This window comes from Erithacus rubecula, assembly GCF_903797595.1.
Source record: "Erithacus rubecula genome assembly, chromosome: 20".
NCBI lineage: Eukaryota > Metazoa > Chordata > Aves > Passeriformes > Muscicapidae > Erithacus > Erithacus rubecula.
This window is the reverse complement of record NC_136672.1, coordinates 4,513,027-4,536,628: the sequence shown is the minus strand read 5'-3', so window position 1 is coordinate 4,536,628 and position 23,602 is coordinate 4,513,027. Positions and strand designations below refer to the sequence as shown.

At 55.8% G+C, this 23,602-nt stretch overlaps 1 protein-coding gene across 6 annotated transcripts in view; it reads right to left on the bottom strand.

Moving 5' to 3' along the window:
- The window catches only part of MXRA7 (matrix remodeling associated 7), a 28,048-nt gene extending 10,959 nt beyond the window's left edge, over positions 1–17,089 (bottom strand). The window contains exons 1-6 of one of the 6 annotated variants that reach the window (XR_013776526.1): positions 16,321–17,088; positions 9,706–9,801; positions 7,705–7,765; positions 3,860–3,959; positions 2,004–2,041; positions 1,790–1,870 (exon numbers count right to left, since the gene is read on the bottom strand). Coding sequence is in view for 5 of the 6 variants with exons in the window: in XM_079323596.1 (XP_079179722.1) it covers positions 1,837–1,870; positions 2,004–2,057; positions 3,860–3,959; positions 7,705–7,765; positions 9,706–9,801; positions 16,321–16,905 (930 nt within the window). In the remaining variant the exon portion in view is untranslated. Of the gene's footprint in view, positions 1–1,789; positions 1,871–2,003; positions 2,058–3,859; positions 3,960–7,704; positions 7,766–9,705; positions 9,802–16,320 lie in introns of all 6 variants that reach the window. The other 5 variants (XM_079323596.1, XM_079323597.1, XM_079323599.1 and 2 more) reach the window with 5 other exon arrangements.
- Between the last annotated feature and the right edge of the window lie 6,513 nt (positions 17,090–23,602).

The window sequence follows — 23,602 nt, the reverse complement described above, 5'->3', positions numbered from 1 at the left end:
GCAGCTATTCCAATGTTCCCTGCTCTCTTCCAGAGGCTGACAGTGGTCTGGGGGGTCTCCTGCTCCATCCAGGAGTGCCCCTGCCAACAGCACTTTGGTGCCATTCATCAGACCAATGTTCAATGGGTCTGCCATGGGGCAGCTTCTGGCTCTTCACCACCACCTCTTTCTCAATCCCAGACAGAGGACAGAGAGGAGAGACCTTTCTAGAGCTGTCAGATGGGATCTGCTCTCCTTTCTCCCACCAACACACCTAGCCAAGAATGACAAGGAGAGAACACAGAGAACTCAAACCCATGACAGCACTGAGGCCAGCCAAGGCTTGGCTGGGACCTGCTTTGCCTCATGGAAAGAGAGAACTGAAAGCAGAGACCCAAGGGGGGCACTTCTCCTATTGTTTTTTCTTTTATTAGGAGTGGATCCTTTCTGCAGCTGTCAACACTCAGCAGAGTCCCAACCATACTAATTTCTAACAGGAAAAAATCCCCACTAACCTCCTTCAGCCTTAAGGGAGATTTGAAGAGCATCTGGCAGAGACCAGTCCAAGCCATCCATGAGTGCAGGCACTCTGGGGAACTCCTCCTCCCTCCTCCACAGGAACAACCCAGCCAGGACAGCAGCACCTCTCACACCCACACACCTCAGCCCAGTCTGAGCAGGGGCAGCTGCACCACCACAACTCACATTTCCTGAGCTCCAGCTTTGCACGTGGCAGCTACAGCTGGCAACAGATGGCCAAAAGCCTCAGGTCAGAAGACCAGGATGGAATAAGCTGTGCTGGCTGGACCAAGGGCTGCATCCTTCCCCTGCACTCTTCCCCTTCCTGCCCAGGCTGTTTTTCTGCCCCAGGGGGGCAAAGGCTACGTGCTCATGTTCCAGAATGACTGGTGACCCACCAGGTGTGATCAAGCACAGCCACCAGCCCAGCAGATGTATTTGTCAACAGGATTTACTGTCCTCTTCCCTCAGTGAGTGCTCTAATTTTTAAGGTTGAAGTCACCAGAAGCAGGAAGTTGCATCACTCAGTGAAGGTCACATTCCTTCCCCTTTTAGTTCAGATTTAGCACCAGTTGGAAGCCACAAGATTCAAGTGAATTGTAGGCAGGACAACCACAGCTTCTGCAGGGATGCAGGTTAGAACAGAAGTGGTGTTTTTGCTTAAATAACCAAATCTATTGCATGCCTGTACTCTCCTGTCTGAAGTTCTACAGCTCCTCCTGCAACAGGCAAGGAATATTTTCAATGGCACCTCCAAAATCAAGGAGTCCCAATATTCAAACTTGTGAACTACTCAACAAGCACCCTCTGAGGACCCACTTGCATTTTTGGGATGTTTCTTACCAGCTGCTTCACATGGGAACCTGTTGGTCCATGGGAAAGCAGGAGTGACAGGGCTAAAAGCAAACACTAAACCTGTCTCAGTTTTGATAACACACCTTAGGACTAAGCACCCACTCTGCAGCAGCCCCAATTTCCCAAATCAGTACAAAGAAGTGGCTGTGGGATGTCCAGCTTCAGGCATCCGAGGTGGAAGAGGTGAGCATCCAAACAGGAGGCCCTCATTTGCCCTGGAGTGCTCATGGAAAATGAAATGGAGGCAGAGAGGAATGGACTCATTAATCTGTTATGAGGAGGGAAGGGAAGGGAGATGGGGAGGGAGGTGGGACAGGCAACAACTGCAGCTCCAAACAACCCCTCCCCTGGAAAATAACCCAGAAGCAAAACAACCCAAGACACGAGCAGGTGTTATCAGTGGTACCACTACCTCTAAGCAGCAGCATGTCCTTACCAAAAAGATTTGCAAGAATGTTTGTGGCCGAGGACCTAAGGTACTTGCTACAGAGATGTGAGATCAGAGGTCAGCTCAATCCTGCAACATAAAGGTGGCAAACCCGGGTCACAGCAGGTCAGCAGCACTGTCAGGGTGTGTGGAAAGGGGGAGAAGGGTGGAAGGGCAAGGAGAAGGATGCAGGACAAGGCAGAGCCCAGCTCACCCAGCTTACCTGGCAGCAGCCCTGCCCCCTTGCACCACCTGCGAGGCCTGCAATGAAAAGCTGCTGATGCCGCAGTGAAGATTTGAGGGGGGGAAAAGTAAGCCAGCAACAAAGCAAGACAAAAAAAAAAAAATTCACAAAGCTGCCTTAAAGAAATGAACAACACAAATATGGAAGAGAAGAAAATAAAGGAGCAGTAGGAAAAAACACTTCTGCCTGTGGCTGTCAGTGGGGAAGCTGCTGGGAGCCTCCAAGGGACACGAAGTCTGTCAGTTCTGGTGCACTGTCCTGCTCTGGACAGACAAGAGCAGCAGGTCCATCACCCCTGGAGCCTGTTCTACAGTCCTGAGTACAAAACCCCCATGCCATTGCTGTCCTCAGGCAGTGTTCCCTCAGTGTCCCCAGATGACAAGGGCATTTTTTGCCACACAGGACTCCTGGCCTTGAAAAGCCAAGCAGTGATTGCTCAGCTGGTTTGGATGGAGCTGCTGGTGCAAAGGGTTTGAATTTGCCAGCTGCAGGTAGGTGTTTGCATTGGTGTTTACAGGATCCTGAAAAGCAAATCCCATCTAGCCCCATGAGTGTCCCTGACATTCACTCAGTTCATCCCCCAGCACCCTCCCCAAGTGAACAATACAGTGACACACACCCTGCTCAGCAGTTTACAGGGTGGGGACTTCAGGCACAACAAAGATACATGGAAAAGAAGAAAGCAAACATTTGTTCCTAATGCCACCAGTGCAGAATCAAGCCTGTGCCAGAGGAAACCAGAGCTCATTTTTGTTGCTGACCCCAGAGCAGGGCAGGTCTCTGGATTTACTCTCCTCCCTACCACAGTGCCCTGCTCACTTCACACAGATAAACCTCAGCCAGCCCAGCTGGTGGCATCACAAAGATGCTGCCCAAGAGCCTCAAGGTGTGAGGTGTGATTCCCCCCCAGCCCTGCCTTCCTTGCCGAGCTCAAGTTTCTGCTTGGCTCTTTACACCAGGCCAGCTGTGATGGTAGTCAGACCAGGATTTGACAGGCAAGGGGTGACAAAGGTCCCTAAATCATTCTCTGCAGACCTCTGGGTGGAGAATTGGGTCCCACAGCCCTTGGGACAGCAGTGGAGACAACACCATCTCCCAGGCTTGTTGAGACCACTGGGAAATCAGTTCCTTGGAGCTCACCTTCAGGGAAGGGGTGAGAGCTGCAGACACCTGGAAGGGAGCAGAGCCCTCAGCTGTGGGATTATTCCTTGTACAGGCTGGGGGATCTCGAGCCACAAAGCTTATTTTAAGTGACAGGACAGGTTCCACCTTTCTTCATGCAGGGCTCAGGGGGATACTTCAGCAAAAAGTGCAAGATGGACAATTCTCCATCTCTACCAGGCCCACTTGGTGAATCCCCACCATGTCCAGCTGAGGAGGCAGCCCTGGGGATGGACACTGCAGTGTCAGCCCCATCTCACTGAGCTCTAGAACCTCACACTCCCTCACCTGCCCAGTGTTTGTGAGCTGTGCCCATGTCCTTGGTTGGGACACCATCCACAGGGCCAAGGGAGGGGAAGTAACCAAAGATCAGGTCCTCAACAGAGAGGTATCAGCACAGAACTAATGGGATCAGGGCAAATACACAGCTGCATCAGCCAGAAAATTTGGTCTAAGCATCCAGAGGAGCTCCAAAGGTATTTAGGGCCACAGTGCCTCCATCTCCTAAATCAGTGTGACTTTATTTGTTCTCATAATCTTCCTGGGTGGGAGAGCTCTGGAGCAGTGAGATGCTGAGGGCAGTGTGGGGACAGAGGTCTGAGCACACCCAGCCTGCTCCCAGGGCATGTCAGCCAGCTGGGCTTGGGCAAGAAGAAAAAGGAAGCTCCACTTACCTTTGTTCTTCCTCTAGTTCTTCTTTGGACATCATTGACTTGTACTGGTTTCCCCTTAGCTTTCCAGGACTGTATTTAAAAGAAAATGTCTCATCTGCAGCTGCAGAGGGGAGACAAAAAAAGAGCAAAAGATCTGTGAACCAGAGACCTCCTGAGAGCCACAACCAACAGCAGTGGGGCTGTTCCCTTGGGGTGCTCTCTGACCTCTGCTCCTGCACCCCAAATGCCCTGGCCACCCCAGCACATTTCCTGAGTCAGCTCCAACCTCCAGAAAGCCTGGGCACTGTCAGGGAGGCAGTGTGGATCCCAGGAGAGCCAAGGATGGCAGGGCATGGCAGGAGCCCAGCCACAGCCAGCACTGGGAACAGCCAGGACACTGTGAGGGAGCAGCCTGCTGGGAGCAGATCTGAGTAAATCCCTCAGCACAGGAACCATATGCCATTGTTCTCCCTGGATTCAAAGCCTTGCAGGCCCATCTTGGCTTATCAAGACATGCTAATCCTGCCCTGATTAACTGGCAGCATTTTCCGCTCTCCTCTCCAGACTTGCATTCCTTCTCCCCTCCCTGCTCCCGACCTCTCCTCGTCCAGGGGCCCTTTCCCAGGCTGGGGGCTCATGGATGGTGCCACGAGCAGAGCTGTCCCAGGCCATGCAGCCCTTGACAAAGCTTGTGAAAAGAAGATGCCACATGGCAAATCCCAGGGCTGCATGGCAATTCCCAGGAGCAGCAACACAGTCCAAGTCCCTCTGTCACCAGCCCAAGGTCTCCTCCTCCTGGGAGCTCTCCCAGCAGCTCACCAGCCTCAGCCCTGTGCTAATTACAGCACCAAAGCTCAGACTCTGAGCCAAAGCTGATCCTTTTCCAATCGGATTTTGTTCGAGCACTATTTGCTTTTAAAAACCTCTCCCATGCTTTATCTTCCTGCAGATGGGAGAAAACAACAGGAGGAGAGGTCAACCCTAAAGGTGGCCCAGGAGGAGCTGCTGCTCTGGGCAGTTGTCTTTGTGGTTATCTGTGGGCTGCTTATCTGAGAGCCTTTATCTCCCAAGGACTGCAGGACTTGGCTGCTTCATGTCCTGCCATCCAGCACTCCAGTTTCCACATTCCCAGAGAAATCTGCTGCTTCCAACCCTCAGAGCCCTGGGGATGCTTCCAAGGGGTGCACAAATGGAAGATGTTACTTCATTATCTGCATGGCCCTGAAAAAGTGCACATTATCCACACACCAGTATCCAGGATGACACCAACCAGCCCCAGCAGGACCCCTAAAGGGGTGAAACTCCCCTGGCAGGAGAGAAAGCCCCAACTTGTACCTAACACATGGATGTTATGGAACAGGAACACAGGAGACCCCTTCCCATATTCTCCACTGCTATTGTGGCCATATTCATGAGTGTCTCTCCTCCACCAGCCCAAAGAAAAGCCCCTCACAGCCCCTCCCTTCCTCACACTCAGGATTCAGCAGCAGCTTCCCTCTATTTTCCAATCAATACTGCCACTAAGGATTTTTCTCCTTGTGTCCAACACATTGATTTTGGAATTTCTCCAACCCCAAGCTCGTGCCCACATTCAGCTGCTGCCAGACCTTGGGGACCCCCCTTGCAAAAGGTAAGTCAGAGCCTGATTTTGTAGGTGGAGAAACCAGAGAGCTCAGAAACAAGCAGTGCAAGGCTTCACTGGAGTGACTGTGCCTGGAGCAATGGGAGTGGGATGGGAATTTCACAGAGACCTGCCCCCTGCTAATGCCCACATTTCCTCACTCCTTAACATCTCCAGGTTCCTGATCTTGGGGAGCTTCCCTGGGAAGTCCTGTTGGGTTACTGCTCATTTACTGATCTGGGGTCTTTCTCTAATCCCTAAATGCCCCTGGGGCTCCCAGGGGATGCAAACCCTTTATCCAGCTTTGTCACAAATGTCTGAACACAAGCAGCCCAGAGCTCTGGTCTGCAGCCCCAAACATTCAGCTTGGCCATATTCCACTTCCCTCGGTGGGAAACCCTCCCTGTGGGCAAACAAACAAACCAACCTGGCCAGCTGGAAACAAGCAGTCATGCTGCAGCTTATCAGCACTTTGGGTGACCATAAAAGTACATGGAAAGAAAATTCAGCTGGCTGCTGCTTTGGGAAATATTAGGAGAAAGAAAAAGAAATTAAAAAGAGGGTGTAACATCCTGTTCCTTATGCTGGTGCAGAGCAGGAGCTGTTCATTACCTTTGTAAGGCTCGAGTGATTTCAAGGACAATTAAGATTGTTTCCCTCACGTGGTTTTCTGCCAAATCAAGTGAGATTTGGGATTTAGACTGGCCCATAAAGAGCAGTTTAGTTGCCATCTCACCAGAAAATAATGGAGGAGGGAGGCAAGAAAGGTGCCAATCTCCTTGCCCACATGATGTGATTAAAAAAAGGAGCCACTGTGTGGCTTTGGAAACCTCTGGCTGTTTTTGAGCTCAGGAACTCTCTTTGCAGATTGAAAACAAACTTCAGGAAACACACAGAAAAGGGGAGGCTGGGTTTTCATGTAGACAGGGAAAACACTAAAGGAATAGGAGGTGACCTACTTACTGAGAGCCTCCATGAGTTCATATTAAAGAAAACATTCGTCTTTCATCTCTCTGCCCTGGCATTGCCAGTGCTGTGACCCTGAGCTGGCAGGGTGAGAGCAGCCCCAAGAGAGCACCTCTGCCCTGAACATGCTTGCTCTGGCATGATCCACATGTTATCCCTGCCCAAAGTGGAGGGAAGGCTGCTCTGGTGCCTTTGATCACAGGGCAGCATCCCAGGCTGGTGACAGATGCCTGCAGGATCCTCACATGCCCTGGGGGAATCTCTGCTTGTGGGCTGGGGCCAGGACACTCAGGAGACACTGAAGGAAGGAGCAGGGCTGATCCCAGGGCACTGCTGGTATTCCCAGCTGCCTCCCACTGCTCCTCATCAGCCTGGGCCATGGCTTTGCACAGCCCTGTTATAAAATACTTCAGAAACTGGGAATAATTCAGGAGAGGAGCCAGGGGCTGCCTGCAGGAGGGGCTTAGGGAGGACACAGAGCCAGGGGCCATCACCTTCTCCCAGTTCCAGGTCACAGGCACTTTGGAACAATGCCCTGCAGTGAAACAGAGCTGAACCCACAGAGGCAGACACTGGCAGAGTTACTGAGCACCCAGCTGGCAGGATACACCCATCAATGCTCAACCAGACCTCCCACAGCCCCCCATGGTGACATCCCCAACACCAGTGCTGTGAGGAAGCCTGACAGGGTGCAGTGAGTGCATTTTGGGAACCCTGTCTCCAAAGATGCTTCCCCTGCCTTGCAGGAATGGCCCCAGGATTAAAATTTGATTCTCTGTGGCATTAGGCATAATCCTCCCGAGCCAGGGGATTGCCACACAGCACCTTCAAACAGCCAGGCAGAAAGTGGGGCAGGGAAGGGAGAACACCCCAAGGGCTCCTGCTGCCCCAGCTGTCCCCAGACACCCCAAGCCAGGACTCCTGGGGACATCCCAGTGTCTCCAGGGCTGCTCAGGAGAGCAGAGTCCCCTTCAGACACTCATTTCAGCTCAGCACCATCTGTTTCATTTTCTTAGGAGTGCAGCAGTTGTCACCCCTATTAGTCAATTAATCATTTTCCAATCAACTAATTGGCTAATCAGTTAAACGTGGCTCTGACTAAAGCCCCTGGAGATTGTCCTGGATGGAGCAGCTGCATCACAAAGCTCCATGGCAAATAGCCCAAGGGCATCTGGGGAAGGGGCAGCAATTTCCTGGAGGAAGGAGACCATCCCCAAGCACTCAGCACTCCAGACTGTCCATAATGTCTCTGCAGAGTTCTGCCTTGCTTGGCACTCACCATCCTCATCCTCTGGCTCTCTCACCACCAGCTTCTCGTTTTCTGAATCCACCTCTTCCTCCTGGAGGAGTTAAAAACAGAACAGCCATGAGGAGATGGTGCAGTGCTGAATAACTCACATTTGGTTGGGATCCCAGGGCTGTGGTGCAGAGCCTGGAGCTCCAGTGGGAGGGCTGGGCACCCCTTCCCTGCTTCCTCCAAGCACAGGGCAAGAGGATGCTCACTAATGACTGATGTTTATTAGTCTGCTTTCCTCTCACTAGTCAGTCACAGTGATCTGGCCCACCTGGGGGGGGCAGAAATGCAAGTGCCTCCGCATAATCAGAGATATTAAGGTTTTTAAGAAGAGCCTTGTGCCTGAGCACCTTCCTCCCAGCTGCACTCCTGCCACCTCTCCTGCCCAGGGACAGGCAGGGACTGAGCCAAGAGCCACAGGGGCTTCTGTGTGCCCCCAGGCCAGGCTTGGACAGACTGTCCTGGCAGCAGGAACAGGGGGATCCCCAGCCAAAGCCACCTTGCAGCTGCTCTGAAGCTCAGGAGCATTCACCAGTGGGGCCCAGGGGTGGAAGCAGCACTGGGGGTTGTGCTGGGACCCCTCCAGGAGCCATCCACAGCTGGTGTCTGGAGCACAGGCAGGAGCAGCAACAGCACATTTTGGAGTATTTTTGAAGGCAAATGAATTTTGGAAGTTTTGGGGTTCCCTTCTATAAGATACAACAAATTTCATAAAGCTCAGATTCTTTGTCCTGTGCAGAAACTCCAAGCAGGGAGAGAGGGGAGCACTCCAGCTCTGGAGATAAGACAAAGACACATGGCAGAGCCCCTGCATGAGTGATTTCCTCCTGCACTGCCCTGTGCTCCAGCTGCAAACCTTGGCCCTGGGCATCCCATGGGCTGGCAAAAGGGCAAAGCACCTGCAGAAAGGGGAGGAGCATGGAGGGAGCCTGCCAAGCCCCTCACTGTCAGGGGACACATGGCAAAAGCTGGGCTGAAGCAGACCCAAGGAGAAGGATGCTGACCCAAGAAGGACCATGCAGAGAGCCAAGAGCTGGCTGTGCAGTGCTGAGCTTTGGAGGAGCTGCTGGAGCACAGCCCCGGCCCAAAACTGGGTTAGTTTGTCATCAGGGAGGAATGTGCATTATTCACAGGCACTTGGCTTCCTCTGGCCACTCTGTTCCCCAGAAGGAGATGCCACTGGGACCCCCACCCACTGCAGCCAGGACTATTTTGGGCCACACTTCCAAACATGGGCACTTCCTGCTGGACACACGGACTTCCCCTGAGGATGGCTGGGGAGGCACCAAAGGAGTGGCCTCAAGGAGGGCACAGCTCCCCATCACATCCATCACTCCCTGTGAGCTGGGACATCCCCTGGGAGACCCAACCCTCCAGGAGCAGACACAAGAAGGGAGATTTTAGCCTCTTCCTTGCCTGGGCATTAGGAACTGAGCATTTAACAATGAGAGCAAGCAGGAAATTTGGGTGGCAAACCTCCAAGGAAGGAAAATAGATCTGCTCCAGCACAGAGGAACAGACACTTGATGGGAGCAGAGAGAGCAGGCAGGGATGCCAGGCTGGCAGGGACAGCAGCGTACCAGGTCATCTGGGAACCCTTGCTCGTGGCAGCCAGGAGCTGCCTACAGCACAACTCTTCTGCTTGGATGGCTTGGAGGCAGATGCCAGCACCTCCCTTTCCCCCAGGCTGTGCCCCAGACTCCACATCCCCATCCCTCTGCCTTCCTGGGGCTGCTCCCTCCCACAGCCATTGTGGTCCAGCTGCCTCACTGACCCCCATCCCTGGGACATCACTCCTTCCACCTCCAAGGAGCAAACCTGCACCTGGAGCACCATTTCTTTCTGTTTTAAATGGGCTGAGTCATTAGGAGGCCACCCAACCCCACCAGGGGAGAACAGCAGGCAACTTTGTCCCCCTTCCCAAGGCCACTGCCACCCTGGGACAATGTCCCCCCACCGTGCTGTGCCACCCTGCCCCACACACACCTCTGCATGGCTGGAAAGTGCTGCATGGCCACTGGTGTCCTCTGCTTGTCCCGTGTGCCCGAGGCTGGATCCAGGCCAGGCACCCAATGGTGGTATCTGCAAAAGGGCAAAGCTTTGAGCACAAACACCCTGAGCCCTCCCTGTGCTCAACCAACCAGCCCTGGCAGCTTCAGCACACCTGGGCAAACCCTGAACGTGGCCAATAGCCCACCTTGCCCCGTGTGCTGCCTCTGATCCATGTGCCAAGCCCTGCCAAGGCTGCTGGAGTGCCCAGCCCTGCAGCCAGGGTTTGGAGCTCAGGAGCTGCTCTCTGTGGCAGCCCCAGCCCGTGGGATGGGAGCAGTGCAAGGAGCCTCAGCCAGGGGACTGGCTCTGCCAGCAGTCCGTGTGTCCTGGCAGCTTCCTGGGATGCTGATGCTGCAGCTCAGGGAAAGGACATACTCGGTTTGCTAATGCTCTGCCAGCTGCTCTCCCCATCACAGGAACCCCCTGGAAGCCTCCCCATCCCATCCTGCACTCCTGGGACTTCCCAGCCCTCTCAGCCCCCCTGCAGCTGTGGATGGCCCTGTGCACAGCCAGCTTTCCCTGTCCAAAACCTTCACAGATGAAGGTTTCCCTGCTGTGCCTGGAGGGCTGTGGAGGAGGATCTGCGTGGGCAGGGAGCAGGGACACCGTGTCCCTTGGCCTTGCAGTGAAATACCAGCGTGGGGCTGGAAATGCCAGCAGGGACAAAGCCCCACCTCGAGCCTGGCTGTGCCTACAGCCCCTGCGAGCCAGAGAGGAGGGGAGAGCCCTCCCTGCCTGGAGCAGCCCCGAATTTCAGAGCTCTCAGCCCTGCCAGTGGATGCTGCTGTCCCAGCATCCTGAAGCAAAGCAGGGAGGGGGAAGGTGCTGGGACAACACTGGGAGACTTGGGCACCTCAGAGGAGAGGACACCATGGCACCCCAGGAGATGCACAGCCCAGGGACAATGCAGGGAGAGTTTTGAGCAGCTAGGAGTGGAAAATAAAGGATCTGAGTGCTCAGTCCAACACCCACAAATCAACATCCCTCTGGTACACAGTGGCCACAAAAACCTCCCTATAGGAAAAAAAAAAAAAAAAAAAAAAAAAAAAAAAAAGCGAGAAGCAGCGCTGCAGGGAGCCCTGCACGTCATTATCCGGGAGCATCTGGAGGAGACTTGCCACGGGCCGCCCCGAGCAGCTGCCGCTGCAAACAAAGATGTCATTGCGGAGCCGCGGGCCGCGCGGGGCGGCAGCTGCCCGGCCCGGGGCACCGGCGCTGGCAGCGCTCCCTGCCCGCCGCTCTGCGGGGACCGAGCCAGCCCAGCCCGCACACCGAGTCACACCCGGCGCTCCGGACAGCCCAGGGTTAAAATCCAGCAAGTCGTGCACCTCCGATCAGAAGGCAGCGATCCATCCGCCTCGGCGGCTGGCAGCTCCCGGCTGCGGAGCCGGAGCGTTGTTGGATCATCACAAACGTGTTGTTGCCCTTTAGCTCCACGGCCACGAGCGTGAAGCTGGCTCTGGAAGCGAGGTTTGGACCAAAGCGGAGCAAGGACAAGGCTCCAGGGACATTTTGGACACAGCCAGCACTGCCCATGGACAGTCCTGAGTCTCACATAGAGAGCTTGGCATCGTGACCCCAAAATGCCCCCTCAAGGCTGTGCCACCACTGAACCCTCTCCCAGCCTATGGGAGATGGAAGCCAGGCTTCCCACTACAGCATCATCTGGTTTTCAGCTCATTTCTGGCCATTTCCTCCCCACTTCCTCCATCCCCAGTGCAAACCCCTCTGAGCAATGGGCTTCTTTCTCAGAAAGGACAAGAGGAGACATTGGGGGGTGGTGTGTCCCTCACTCTTTCTTCAGGGACAGCCCTGGAACTTATGAGCAGGTTGAGGACAAATAAGTGCCCTCCTCCAGATTCAGGAAAAGGGAAGATCCCAGGCTGCTAAGCAAGAGGAGAAAATTATCTTGGATTAAACTCCTGGGCCCTGTGTGTTGCCATTTATGGCTGCACTTTCTGCTCCAAGCCTGATGCAAGACTTTGCAAGAGGGAAAGAAAGCAGACAGGAGAGAGCCAGCCAGAAAGAGAAGAGCCAGGAGAAAAGTGGAAGGAAGAAACCCTAAAAAAAAAAAAAAAAAAAAAAAAAATTTAAATAATAGTATTGTTGGGCAGAGTTTGGCAGTGCAAAGCAGCTGCTCTGTCAGCAGCTCCCCCTCACCCACCACTGGGGCTCTCCATCCTCCCGCTGGCCAGAGAAGCAGCTGCAGATCAAGAGCAGTTTTCCAGCCCTGGTGATGGTCCTGCCAGCTCTGGGGTGCCTGGAGAGGATGTCCCTCATGTGGAAATGGCATTTTGAGGTCTGAGCCCCCCAGAGTGTCAGAACATCTGCTCCTGCCACTTCCCCTGTCACTGCTACGGGCAAGGACAGGCAACAGAGTGGGCAGAGCATTTCTGAAGCTCCAGGGCCATCTAGACCTTAATGAGGATCAGGTAGTGCCAGGGCTGGTGAGGAAAACACTGGTGAGTCCCACAGCAGGGTGAGGAGCCCAGCTCAGCAGCCCCCATCCCTGCAGGCACCATCACATCCCAGCGTGGCTCCCCTAGGATCACATCCAGCTGCCTCATTCCCTTTTTGCTGCAGCCTCTGGAAAGCAAACACCACACTCCAGGATGTCCCTTGCTGGCCAGCTGAGCTGGATTGGTGATGGTGAGATCCTTGGGAGCAGTGGCAGGCAAAGCTGGCAGCCCTTCACACAAATGGGCACTTCAGGAGGCAAAGAGTCCTTGTGGCCTCTGCTCCAGCAGTGCCCTGGCTCTGGCACAGCTCCCAGGGCAGCAGCCCAACCTCCTGGACCCGTGTAGGGACAAAAGACAGACCCCAATGCCACTGTGCCCCACACCACATGCCAGCACTGGGATTCAGGGCAGGCACAACACGTGCTCAGGCTCTCTGGGGAGTGACACATGCCCTGTCTCACTTCCCCTCTCCAGCCACTGCAAGAGATGATGCATTTGTCCCTGGCACAGGCTGCTCTGGGCGAGAGCTGGGCACATCTGAACAGGCAGGGATCTGGGTGGGGAGCCCTGCATTCCCTGGCAGTGCTGCTGCCAAGGCTGTGACAGGGTAGAACATCACCACATCCCTCTGCAGGGCACTGGGGGACACTGGAGCTCCTGCCCCAGCCCGCAGGCAGTGCAGACACAGCCTGAACAGCTGCCAATTACAGCCAGACTTAATTAGGCACCCTCTCCCCTCCAGCACAGGGAGGGGGGGCAGGTGGTATTAGAGGGGGAAATGATGACTTTTTAAATGTAAAGAGGGCTCCTGGTTGGTTTGTGCTGCCTGGTGTGTCCAGAGGCACTGAGAGCTCCCAGGGAGGCACAGAATGAGGTGGGGGGCACAGGGAAAATGCACCAGGAGCTTGGCAGAAGAGACAGATGAAGCCTTTGTGCCTCTGCTGTCCAGGTGACAGCCCCACAGGCTGCCCTGCTCAGGCAGGGTTTTTGTGTCCCCTCTCCCCACTGTCACCCACTTGCCCCTGCTCTGTATGAAGCCCTCAGCTGCAATTAACCCTTGGCAAACCAGCCAGGCACTGTGCACTCACCCTCCCCATCTTGAGAACGTTTTGGCCAGGTTGGCATCCCGGCAATGCTCTGGTCCAACACTGAAAACCCTGCTCGGTCCCTGCCACCTGCCACTTCCAGGACAGACTGGCTCATTAGAGAATTGAAGTTTCTGACCGTTTCTCACAAGAACCACGCTCCACAGCCCCAGCGTCGCTGCTGTTCCCACCCAGCAGCTTTTCATTAGGGGATTGCTTTGACAGCACTGCCTCATCCATTAACGAGCTGGGGATGGGGATGAGAACAGACAACGACAGACTAATTAAGTTTTGGATTTTTTTTCCAGTGATGGGAGCCAGCAGAGACAAGGGGAACCGCTACCAGCAGTTAAGGGAAACAAGGACTCTTGGGTCCTTTCCCTGCTCTGCACTGGTTCATTTTGTAGCCCTGAGCACGATGCTGCAATGAACTGGTCACGGCAGAGAGGGGCAGGGAGGTTTCAATTTTAGCGATTTTCCCAACCTTGTGGGAAATGGAAGCAGGAGGGAGGCTGAGACACGCAGCTGCCCCTGCAGTGTGCACAGGCAGGGGGCAGGGAAGGAGGAGGCAGTGGGCTCTAGCCCGTCATTAACACACCGAGGCTGCTCTCCCTGCGCGGGTTCCTCCATCAGCATTTTGGTCGAGTGGTTGGTTAATGGCTGCGGGCAATCCGAGCCAGCCTGGCACAGTGCATGCTAAGCACACAGAAGGGGAAGAAAACAAGGAGAGAAAAATAAATAAGGAAAGAAAATAAACAAGGGTAGAAAGCTCTCTGAGTGCCGAGCACAGCCCTGAGCCTGCAGGAGCCTGCAGGAGCCAGCAGCCGGACAGGGTCTGGGAGCCTCGTCTGCTGAGTCACATCAGGGGACTGCAGCCCTCGGCCGAGCCAAGACAGGCTGGAAAGGGAACAATTCCATCAGCAGCCGCCTGCAAAGCACTCACTGCTCAGCCCAGGGCCTGTCCCATCCCTCCTGCAATATCTGCTGGGCTTGGGTCTGGGTGCTGCTGGAGGAGGAGAATGCAATGGATGAAGCAACTTTGAGGATGTGGGGAGCAAAACCAGGGATATTCTGCAGAGCTGTGGATGTCTCTCCCACCCTGCCCACAGGACCAACCCTTGGAGCAGCAGGCTGGGCACTGCCACACGTGTGTGGTGCCTGCTGGAAGTGCACGTAGTCCCTCCAGTCCCTCGGCCGTGCCACCCAGCCCCGGGGCCAGGCGCTGGCAGCCGCGGGATCATGCGCGGGCCGCGCCTCCCAAACACTTACTCAGCACTGAAAAGCATTGTTCCCCCTCCACTGCCCCCCACCAGCACCCAGAGCACACGTGCCTGGTCCCTGTCCTTCCCAAAGGGATGCTGCTCAGCCCCAGGGTGACTTGTTCTGCCTGCTCACACAGTGAGGGAATGATTTCCCAGGAGGAAAAGCTGGCCAGGACCCTATGCAGCCTGTTCTCCCTTTGCTGTAAGAAGGGCTGAGGGCACTGAGGAGCCCCAGTTCTACAGAGCCCAGCCAGGCTTCTGGAGGACACAGAACTCCCCGTTTCTTGAGTAAGAACTCATTCCAGGCACACAAACCCCTGTTACTGCACCAGTGCCCAGTGGGGATAAAAGAGCTGAGCCCTTCTCTGAAGGCAACAAGCATTGCAGCAGTGTCTACTTAAAGAAATCAGAGCTGAAGAGCAGCCAGAGGGAAGGAAAACATTCCCAAGATGTGAGCTAGCAGCAGAGGAACCTGTGGGCTCTGGCAGCCCTGGATCCAGCCATCTGTCCTGATGGGTGCTGCACCTGACCAGAGAGCAGCTCCAGCCAAGTGTCCAACTTTGGTGCTGAGCTGGCCCAGCCAGGACCCAGCTGGCTAACAGAGGCCCAGGAGCTCTCCAGAGATCCTGGTACTCACAGGCACTGATAAATCACACGGCAGAGAGACAGATGTGGTTCCCAGGACACTGGGACAAGGGATGGGACTGCTCTGGAGCTGTATCCAAGGGAGGTCTGAGGAGCACAGGGAGGCAGAGCCACATCCCAGCCAGGAGAGCAGCTCACCCCTGGGTGTTGCAGAGCATCCCAGCGCAGAGCAGGGTGTGCAAGCCCCCGGGACCTGCCCAAGGCTATCCAGTGAGTCACTGGAGATGCTTTCCAAGGCGAGGGCTGTCTACGCACTGCCCGCAGCCTGGAGACAGTTGCCGAGGATTACAAATACTGCTAATAATAGCCAGGAGGTGACTGGGCCCCAGCCCTGCCCGACCCGGCCCAAACACGCTGCCGGCACACGGTGACGTTCCCCATGGGAGAAAGCCACCAAGACAGGGAGTTCAGCTGCCTCAGGTTGTCACCGAGTCCCACCCAGGCTGGGCAAGAGCAGAACAAGATCTTCCCATGGACACGGGGTCACCCTTTTATTTTTAAACAAGATCCGCTGGTGGAGGAGGATTTATGGGGCATTTATAGGCATCACTGCTGCCCCCAGCCCCCCAGTTCAGCCAGGGGTCAGAGCTTGGGGCCAGCATCCTGCTGAGGCTGGGAATGAGTGGGGCGGCCCCTTCCCTGGGGCAGGCAGGGACAGCGCAAGGAACCCGCGCTGGCACGGGGACAGTTTCTGTAAGCCACAGAAAAGGGATGCGGACGGGAAGAATAAACACATGCACATACCCAGCACCTGGATAAGCTCTTGGGGAAAGCAAAATACTCCCAGGGGTTAGATGTGCACACAGGAGAGGCTCTCACACCGACACACGCTTCTTTTTAGGATCATTCCTTGGGGGACGGCGCAGGGAAGGAGCCAGAAACACCCTCCCAAACCGCTGCCTTCCCCGGGGACAACGGGCTTGTTCCCACCTGAAGACAAAACACGGTCCGTGTTTTGCCGGGACCTCTCTTATTTTAGGGGAAAATCCCGAGCGCGGCTCCCTCCCCATCACCCATGGGGACGAAAGGATGGAGAAGGGACACCGCGGGGAGGAGGGGGTGGATCCCGGGTGAGGCTCCTCGGGGAGCCGGCCTTACCTTGCTCTCCGCATCCTCCCGGCTCCCGGACTGCCGGGGCTCCTGGGGAGGCTGCCGGGGCTCCTCGGGCGGCTGCCGGGGCTCCTGGGGCGGCTGCCGGGGCTCCTGGGGCGGCTGCCGGGGCTCCTGGGGCGGCTGCCGGGGCTCCTGGGGCGGCTGCCGGGGCTCCTGGGGCGGCTGCCGGGGCTCCTGGGGCGGCTGCCGGGGCTCCTGGGGAGGCTGTGGGGGCTCCTGGGGCGGCTGCCGGGGCTCCTCGGGCGGCTGCCGGGGGATGCTCTCGGCCGCCGGGGGGCCGGGCTCGGCCGCGGGGCCCGGCTCCGCCGCCGCGTCCCGCTGCTCGGCGACCGCCTCCTTCCCCTCGTCACCCACCCCGACCTCCTCCACCGGCACCCGGCTCCCCTCGTCCTCCGGCCCCGCCGCCGCCGCCTCGCCCTCGGGGCCGCCCTCCCGAGCCGGCTCCGCCGCGGGCTCCCGGGGCCGCTCGCCGCCGCCTCCCCGCAGCCTCAGGAAGACGGAGGCGAGGACGAGGGCCAGGACGGTGAAGAGCAGCGGGACGGCCAGGTACAAGTCCACGGGCAGGTCCATGCTGCCCTGCCGCCGGAGCCCGCCCGAGCCGAGTGCGCGGCCGCGGGGGTGCGCGGGCAGCGCTCGGCCGGCGGGGCTGGGCCGGCTCTCGGCTGGCTTTACCCGGCGTCATCCGCCGGCCCTGCCCACCGCCACTGCCCCCCCGGCCCGGCACCCACCGCACCCTCCGAGCCCGCAGCCGGAGCCAGGCCCCGCTCCCCGCCCGCGTCCACCCGCACCCGGGATGGGATTTGGGAAGGGGCGAGCGGGAGAGGAAAGTTTGGGCTGCGAGCAACCCGGCTCTGCCTGATGCCAGAGTCCAGCTTGGGACAAGGGGATCTTTCATTAGACACTGCCTTATAACCACAAAGTTATTCCCAAAGTGCTCGACAGCGGCTTGCATCGTCAAATCCTAGAATCATTTACATTGGGAAAGAAAGACTTCTAAGATCATAACCCCTTTCAGTGAAGAAATTGTTCCTAATACCCAATCTAATCCTTCCCCGGCGCAACTTCAGGACATTTCCTCTTGTCCTGTCCCTCGTTAACGGGTCCCATTCGAACAATGGGAAGGTGTCAGTCTCCCGGGTGATGCCTGCGCAGGTACCCAGGGCTTGGTGAGCTCCGACACACTGGGGTGTCGGCTGGACTCCGGGCAGTGTTTAATGAGCATTTGCACCTTTTTGGCCCTTGGCAGGGCCAGGAAGGCTGTCCTGACTCCCCTGGGTGAGCAGCATCCAGCAGCACATCCATGCCAAGCTCCTGAGCATCACTCCACCTTCCCCAGGAGTTGCAGGGGATATCACTGCCATAAACTGCAGTTATAGCCACCAGGGAAAGTTGGTGCTGAGAGCAGCTGGGCTGCCACAGCCTCCCCACGAGCATTTTGCTGCTGGGAGGCCTGAAAAACAGGAGACTCAAAAACCAGGATGTGTCCAAAAGCCGTCATAAACTGGCAAGCAGGGTGCCAAGGAGTTGTTAGGTCCCTCCAGACTCTGCCACTGAAGATTTCCTGTCTCTCGAGACTGCTGGGAAGACTAGCCAACCTTTTACAAAGCATACTGAAATAAGAAAGCCCAAATTATTCCTGCCAGGGTGAAATCAGCATGGAGCAGGATGCATGTGAGGGGAGCAGACATGGGAATTCACCCCGGAAAGTTTCTTTCAGGGAGAAGGCTCCGGAGATACCACCAGGAGCAGTTTTTTTATTGACTGACCGAAGAAAAAACTCAAACAAAGATGGGATTAAATCCCCGGGTGGAAGGAAGGAAGTGAAGCCATGATCCTCACTGCGTTTGTCTTTATTGGTAATCCTATCAGGCAGGCAATCGTTAGCCTATGGATAATTGTATTCTTAGCAACAACCAAGCATGGTACTTATCTCCCCTTCTCCCGCAGAGCTTTGCATTTCCTGGGTCCCATTTCAGAGCTGCTCTAGAGCTCAGCCAAATCACCCGGAGATTGGCAGCGTCACAGGGCTCTTGGGTTCAGCAGCTTTTTCAATGTGTGTTTGGTCCCTTCTTCCCCCTAGTTGCCCTAATTCCAGCAGCCAAGAAGGCATCATCCCGAGCCCAATGCATCACTGGCTTTTGGAGGCTTCCTCTGAGTCCTGGAAATTGCTCGTGGACAGAGACAGAACCAGGATGGGGAAGATCCAGGGTCTGGGTCCTTGCTCCTGTGCTCACTGGACTGTCAGTTCTGGGCACAAAGAGGAATTCTGGGTGAGACTGAGAGAAACTCTCAGCTGCTAATAGGGTGACATGGGGTGTTTTGGTGTTGCACACACTTCCAGCTGTCACAGTGCCTTTGATTACTGCCAACACACAGAACACCTCCTGCTCTTTCTCCTTAGCAGTATAAATTTTCCATGGCTCTTGGTTGGAAGTGTGTTGGAGGGTGTTTGCCCGCTCAGGAATGCAGCAGCATGTGGCTTGCATTAACCCAGCAAGGAGACAGAGCATTTCAGCCAGCACCCTCCTGAGCAGGATTTATCACTGCCTCAAAATAAGAGAAGCTGGTCCTGACAGCTTCTCCTGAGGTTGGAATTCCTGGCAAGGCAATCAACAGGAGCTTCAGAAGCAGCAGTTCCTGACCCTGGACCTGCAGCAATTCCCTCTTAGGTTGCTGGAACCTGTGGCACTCACAGGAGTTTTGAGAGCTGCAGGGTTTGGATGTCTGTGAAAAACAACACTCCTAGCCTTGAGAGCAACAGAGCAGCAAGGACACATCTGCCAGAAGAGCCACTCAACCTGAGCCAGATTCATGCAGCAACAAGGTGACAGGACCAGCAAAAGAGATCAGCTCCTCATTGGGGTGAGAGCTCCTGCAGAATGTAATCTGGTGGGGATGATATCCCAAGCAGAATTTGGGCCCAGCAGGTCCCGTATGATGCTGACTTGTCCCCTCCATGGCTCTCCAGAGGGAGCTGATGGAGTAAACTCGGCCTGGTCCCCAGCCAGAGCTCTCAGTGGGAGGCACGAGGTATCTCTGGGGTTCCTTTATCAATTTACAAGGCACAATTGATGCCTCCGGCTCCATCACACACGCTGCAGGACGGGAGGGGATGGATTCACTCACCAGCCCAGCCAGGCAGGCTCCCAGGCAGGGATCCCCGCCCTGGGGCTGCTCGCCAGCCCCGGGACAGACGAGCTCGGAGTCTGCTGGGGAGGGGGGCTCGGGAGGGGCTCACCTGGGCACGGCACCCCCGCCCCAGCCCCAGCCCAGGCTCGGGATGGGCCCGGAGCGGGGCAGCAGCAGCAGCTGGAGCGCGCTGCCCTCTCTCGGGAGGAGAACAGCCCTGCAGAGAGGGAGAGCAGGGGATGGACGGGGACAGCCCCCAGAGCCCCGGCAGAGCAGGGGATGGATGGGGACAGCCCCCAGAGCCCCGGCACAGCAGGGGATGGATGGGGACAGCCCCCAGAGCCCCGGCACAGCAGGGGATGGACGGGGACAGCCCCCAGAGCCCCGGCAGAGCAGGGGATGGACGGGGACAATCCCCAGAGCCCCGGCACAGCAGGGGATGGATGGGGACAATGCCCAGAGCCCCGGCACAGCAGGGGATGGACGGGGACAGCCCCCAGAGCCCCGGCACAGCAGGGGATGGATGGGGACAATGCCCAGAGCCCCGGCACAGCAGGGGATGGATGGGGACAGCCCCCAGAGCCCCGGCAGAGCAGGGGATGGATGGGGACAATCCCCAGAGCCCCGGCACAGCAGGGGATGGATGGGGACAGCCCCCAGAGCCCCGGCAGAGCAGGGGATGGATGGGGACAATGCCCAGAGCCCCGGCACAGCAGGGGATGGACGGGGACAATCCCCAGAGCCCCGGCAGAGCAGGGGATGGATGGGGACAATGCCCAGAGCCCCGGCAGAGCAGGGGATGGACTGGGACAGCCCCCAGAGCCCCGGCACAGCAGGGGATGGATGGGGACAGCCCCCAGAGCCCCGGCACAGCAGGGGATGGATGGGTACGGTTCGTACGGTTCCCAGAGCCCCGGCCCCGCACAGAAGCCGCTTTCACACGGCTGCCGGCTCCGGGCCGCAGCCAAGGGCGGCAGCAGCTGAAGAGCTTTGCCAACAAAGGGGGATTCAGGAGAGCCGCGGTGACAACTGCTCCGGGAACAGCGCCGGCACGGAAAACGCTGCGCTGCAAATCTGCGTGCGGGAGGGAGCGAGCCGGGCTGGCTCCTGTGCCCGGGCCGCTGCGGGCGGCAGCGCTCCCAGTGCAGGAACGGGGTGGGACCGTCCGGAGAGCCTCCTAAGGCACAAAAAAGATCTGATCGAACACACCACACGTTCTCAGTGTCGGGCAGCCTGTGAGCTGTACAGGCAGGTGCTGTTCCGAGGCTCTCTGCTTCCCTCCCACACAAAGCAGGGAGGTCACTGAGCTCTAACACCCGCCTCTGCATCCCAGCCACAACCCAAGTGAGGCTCCACAAGCCCCTGTGCAGTGAGGTGTGCAGGTAATTGCTAGTTTCCAAGGGGAAAAGACAGGATTATTTGTTCCTAGATCCTCCCAGAACCCATTTTCCCTCACAGAAAGTTTGAGCACAGACCAGTCTTATAACTGCTCCAAACTCGGATTATTTCTGCAAGCCCCAGTCACGCTCGGAGTCTTGGATACACTTTTCCCTTGCCAAGAACACAGCCCTCTCTATCTTGATGTCAGTACGAGAAGCTATCCCAAGAAACTCCCCTGTTTCTTCAGGCTTGGAGGTCACTCCCCTACCTGGCTGGCTTCTCATTTGCCTTTTGCCATCTGGCTGTGTACTGGCTCAAGGATATTTGGGTTCAATCCACAAATGGCAGAGCTCTGCCCAGGGGTGGGGATGGCTGTACCTTGCTTCCACTGGAAGAAATGATCCAACCCAAGAGCTCTCCTCGAAGTATTTGTTTCTAGACCTTTTCCCCAAGCTCCTGTCACTACCCTCTCTGCTTGTGAGGCCTCTGCTCTCACTCTTCAAACAACTTAATTCATTTTACAACCTAATCCCTGACCCAGGGCAGGCTCTGAGTTGCTGTTGAGGGTTTCAAAGTCTTAAACCAGTACAGTTCACCTTTCAGTGTCAGCACACTGACACAAGCTGATATCCCAACAGCTCCTGGACACTGGCAGCCATTCCAGCCCCAGCTGCAGTGGAGCAGCTGAGCAGTGACACAGCCTTGGGTCTCAACAAGGCAGAAAAGCCCAGGCCACCTCTCCCTGTCAGCACAGCTGGGACAGGCAGGGCTCACTGCTGCTCCTGCCCCTCCTGCTCTGGGCAGGCTGCAGGGATTTGTTCCCTTGGTCCCAGTTCCAGACCCCTCTGCTGAAGGGCAGGATGGACACAGCCACAGGCATCACACAGGTGAGAGCCACAAGGTCTCAGACCAGAAGGGACATGGGATGATTATTTCCCTCTGAACACATTCCTGACCAGCTCTACCTGCCTCAATCCACACTTCTCCAGAACCAGAGGAATGAAACCCCACAGGGGAGTCTTTATGTGCCTTGAAGGAAGAAAAAATGTGCTGCAAGCCTGTTAATTCAACTCCAGACCAGTTTTAAACTGCTCAGTGCCATGCCTGGCACTGCAGGAGGGACTGGAGACAGGAGATATGGAGCCCTGCTCCATCACTTGCTTTCCAACTGCCACAAAAGAAAAGCAGGAGTTGTTTCTGCATCAGACTACAGGAAAGAAGCAGGAACATTGGCAAAAATACAGCACAGGCTCCCCAGCAGTAATTAAAGCATCAATGTGTCATCCTCCTTGTTGAAATGAAATTGCAACTGCCACAAAAAGGAAGATGTGGAGATAAATCAAGAGGAATAAAAATAAATCAACTCCTGATTGCAAGGCCACAGAGGGACTGCAGGAGGTACCAGCAATACCTGCAAATGAGGAAGAATGGTGAGGCTGTCTTGAAGCACCTAAATTGCCTCTCCAGACTGAAAAGCAAGAGAAATCAGTTATAAAAGCCTTTCTACAGTGGATGGACACAGTTTTCAGCCACCATTAACTCACAGCATTTTCTGGAATTGGGGCTTGTTAAATGCCAGGCATGGACACACCCGGATGATCCACAAGGAGAGGAGGGGCTCATTTGTTAATTGTGCATCTAGCAGGGGATTTGAGCTGGGCATGGGGAGAGCTGCTGGAAAGGAGAAAAAACAAGTTACTTTATAGGCGACAGTAAAGAAGAAGAATATTTCCAGCAGTGTCTGGGAAGGGGAGGACAGAGGTTTATATGGAAATGAGTGAATTGCCTGTCTGTTGCCACAAAGCCATTTACTCTTCAAGTTGTTTCACTTTATAATATATTGCTATAAATATTTCAAAAGGGCTGCTGTCCTACACTCTGTTCCAGCTTATTTACCTATAGTTACTGGTTTCAGCAATGCTCACTGACAAAATATACAAGTTTTTCCACCTTGCCAGTCCTCATTCCACCTCACAGCCAGGCTCCTTGAGGCAGATCTGCCCCAAACCTCTCTGCTCTGAGTGCAGCCCTTCCACAGAACCTCTCTGCACTGTGGGGCTTATTTAGAATCATGGAATCACAAAATGGGTTGGGTTGGAAGGGAGGGACCTTAAAGCTCATCTTGTTCCATGATCCCAGGCTGCTCCAAACCCCATCCACCCTGACCTGGGACATTTCCAGGAATGAGGCAGCCTCTGCTTCTCTGGGCAACCTGTGCCAGGGCCCCACCACCCTCAGAGAGAATTTCATCCTAATATCCAAACTAAACCTGCTTCTTGTCAGTTTGAAGCCATTTCCCCTTGTCTGTCACTCCAGGCCTTTGTAAAATGTCTCTCTCCATCCTTCTTGTGGGTTCCCTCCAGGGAGCAGAAGGCTTCAATGAGATCACCCTGGAGGCTTCTCTTCTCCCATTTCTCTCAGCCTTTCCTCATGGCAGAAGTGCTCCATCCCTCTGATTACCATGGTGGCCCTCCCAAAACAGCACACAGCACTTGGAAGATGAAACCCTCTCTTGTCAGTGCAAGGTGACACCTGAAACACAACACAGAAACCTCTTGTGACACAGACTGGGGAGGCCAGGGCAGGGCCAAAGAGCAGGTGGGGCAACAAAACTCACCTCCCAAAGGCAGTGCAACCTCAGCAACTTTCAAACCACACCTCAAGCACCCCCAGAGTTGTTCCTGACACATTTAGCATGAGGTGCACACCTGTAAGTTTTTTTTTTTTTCTGATCACAGTATGAAAGAAAGTGACAGGA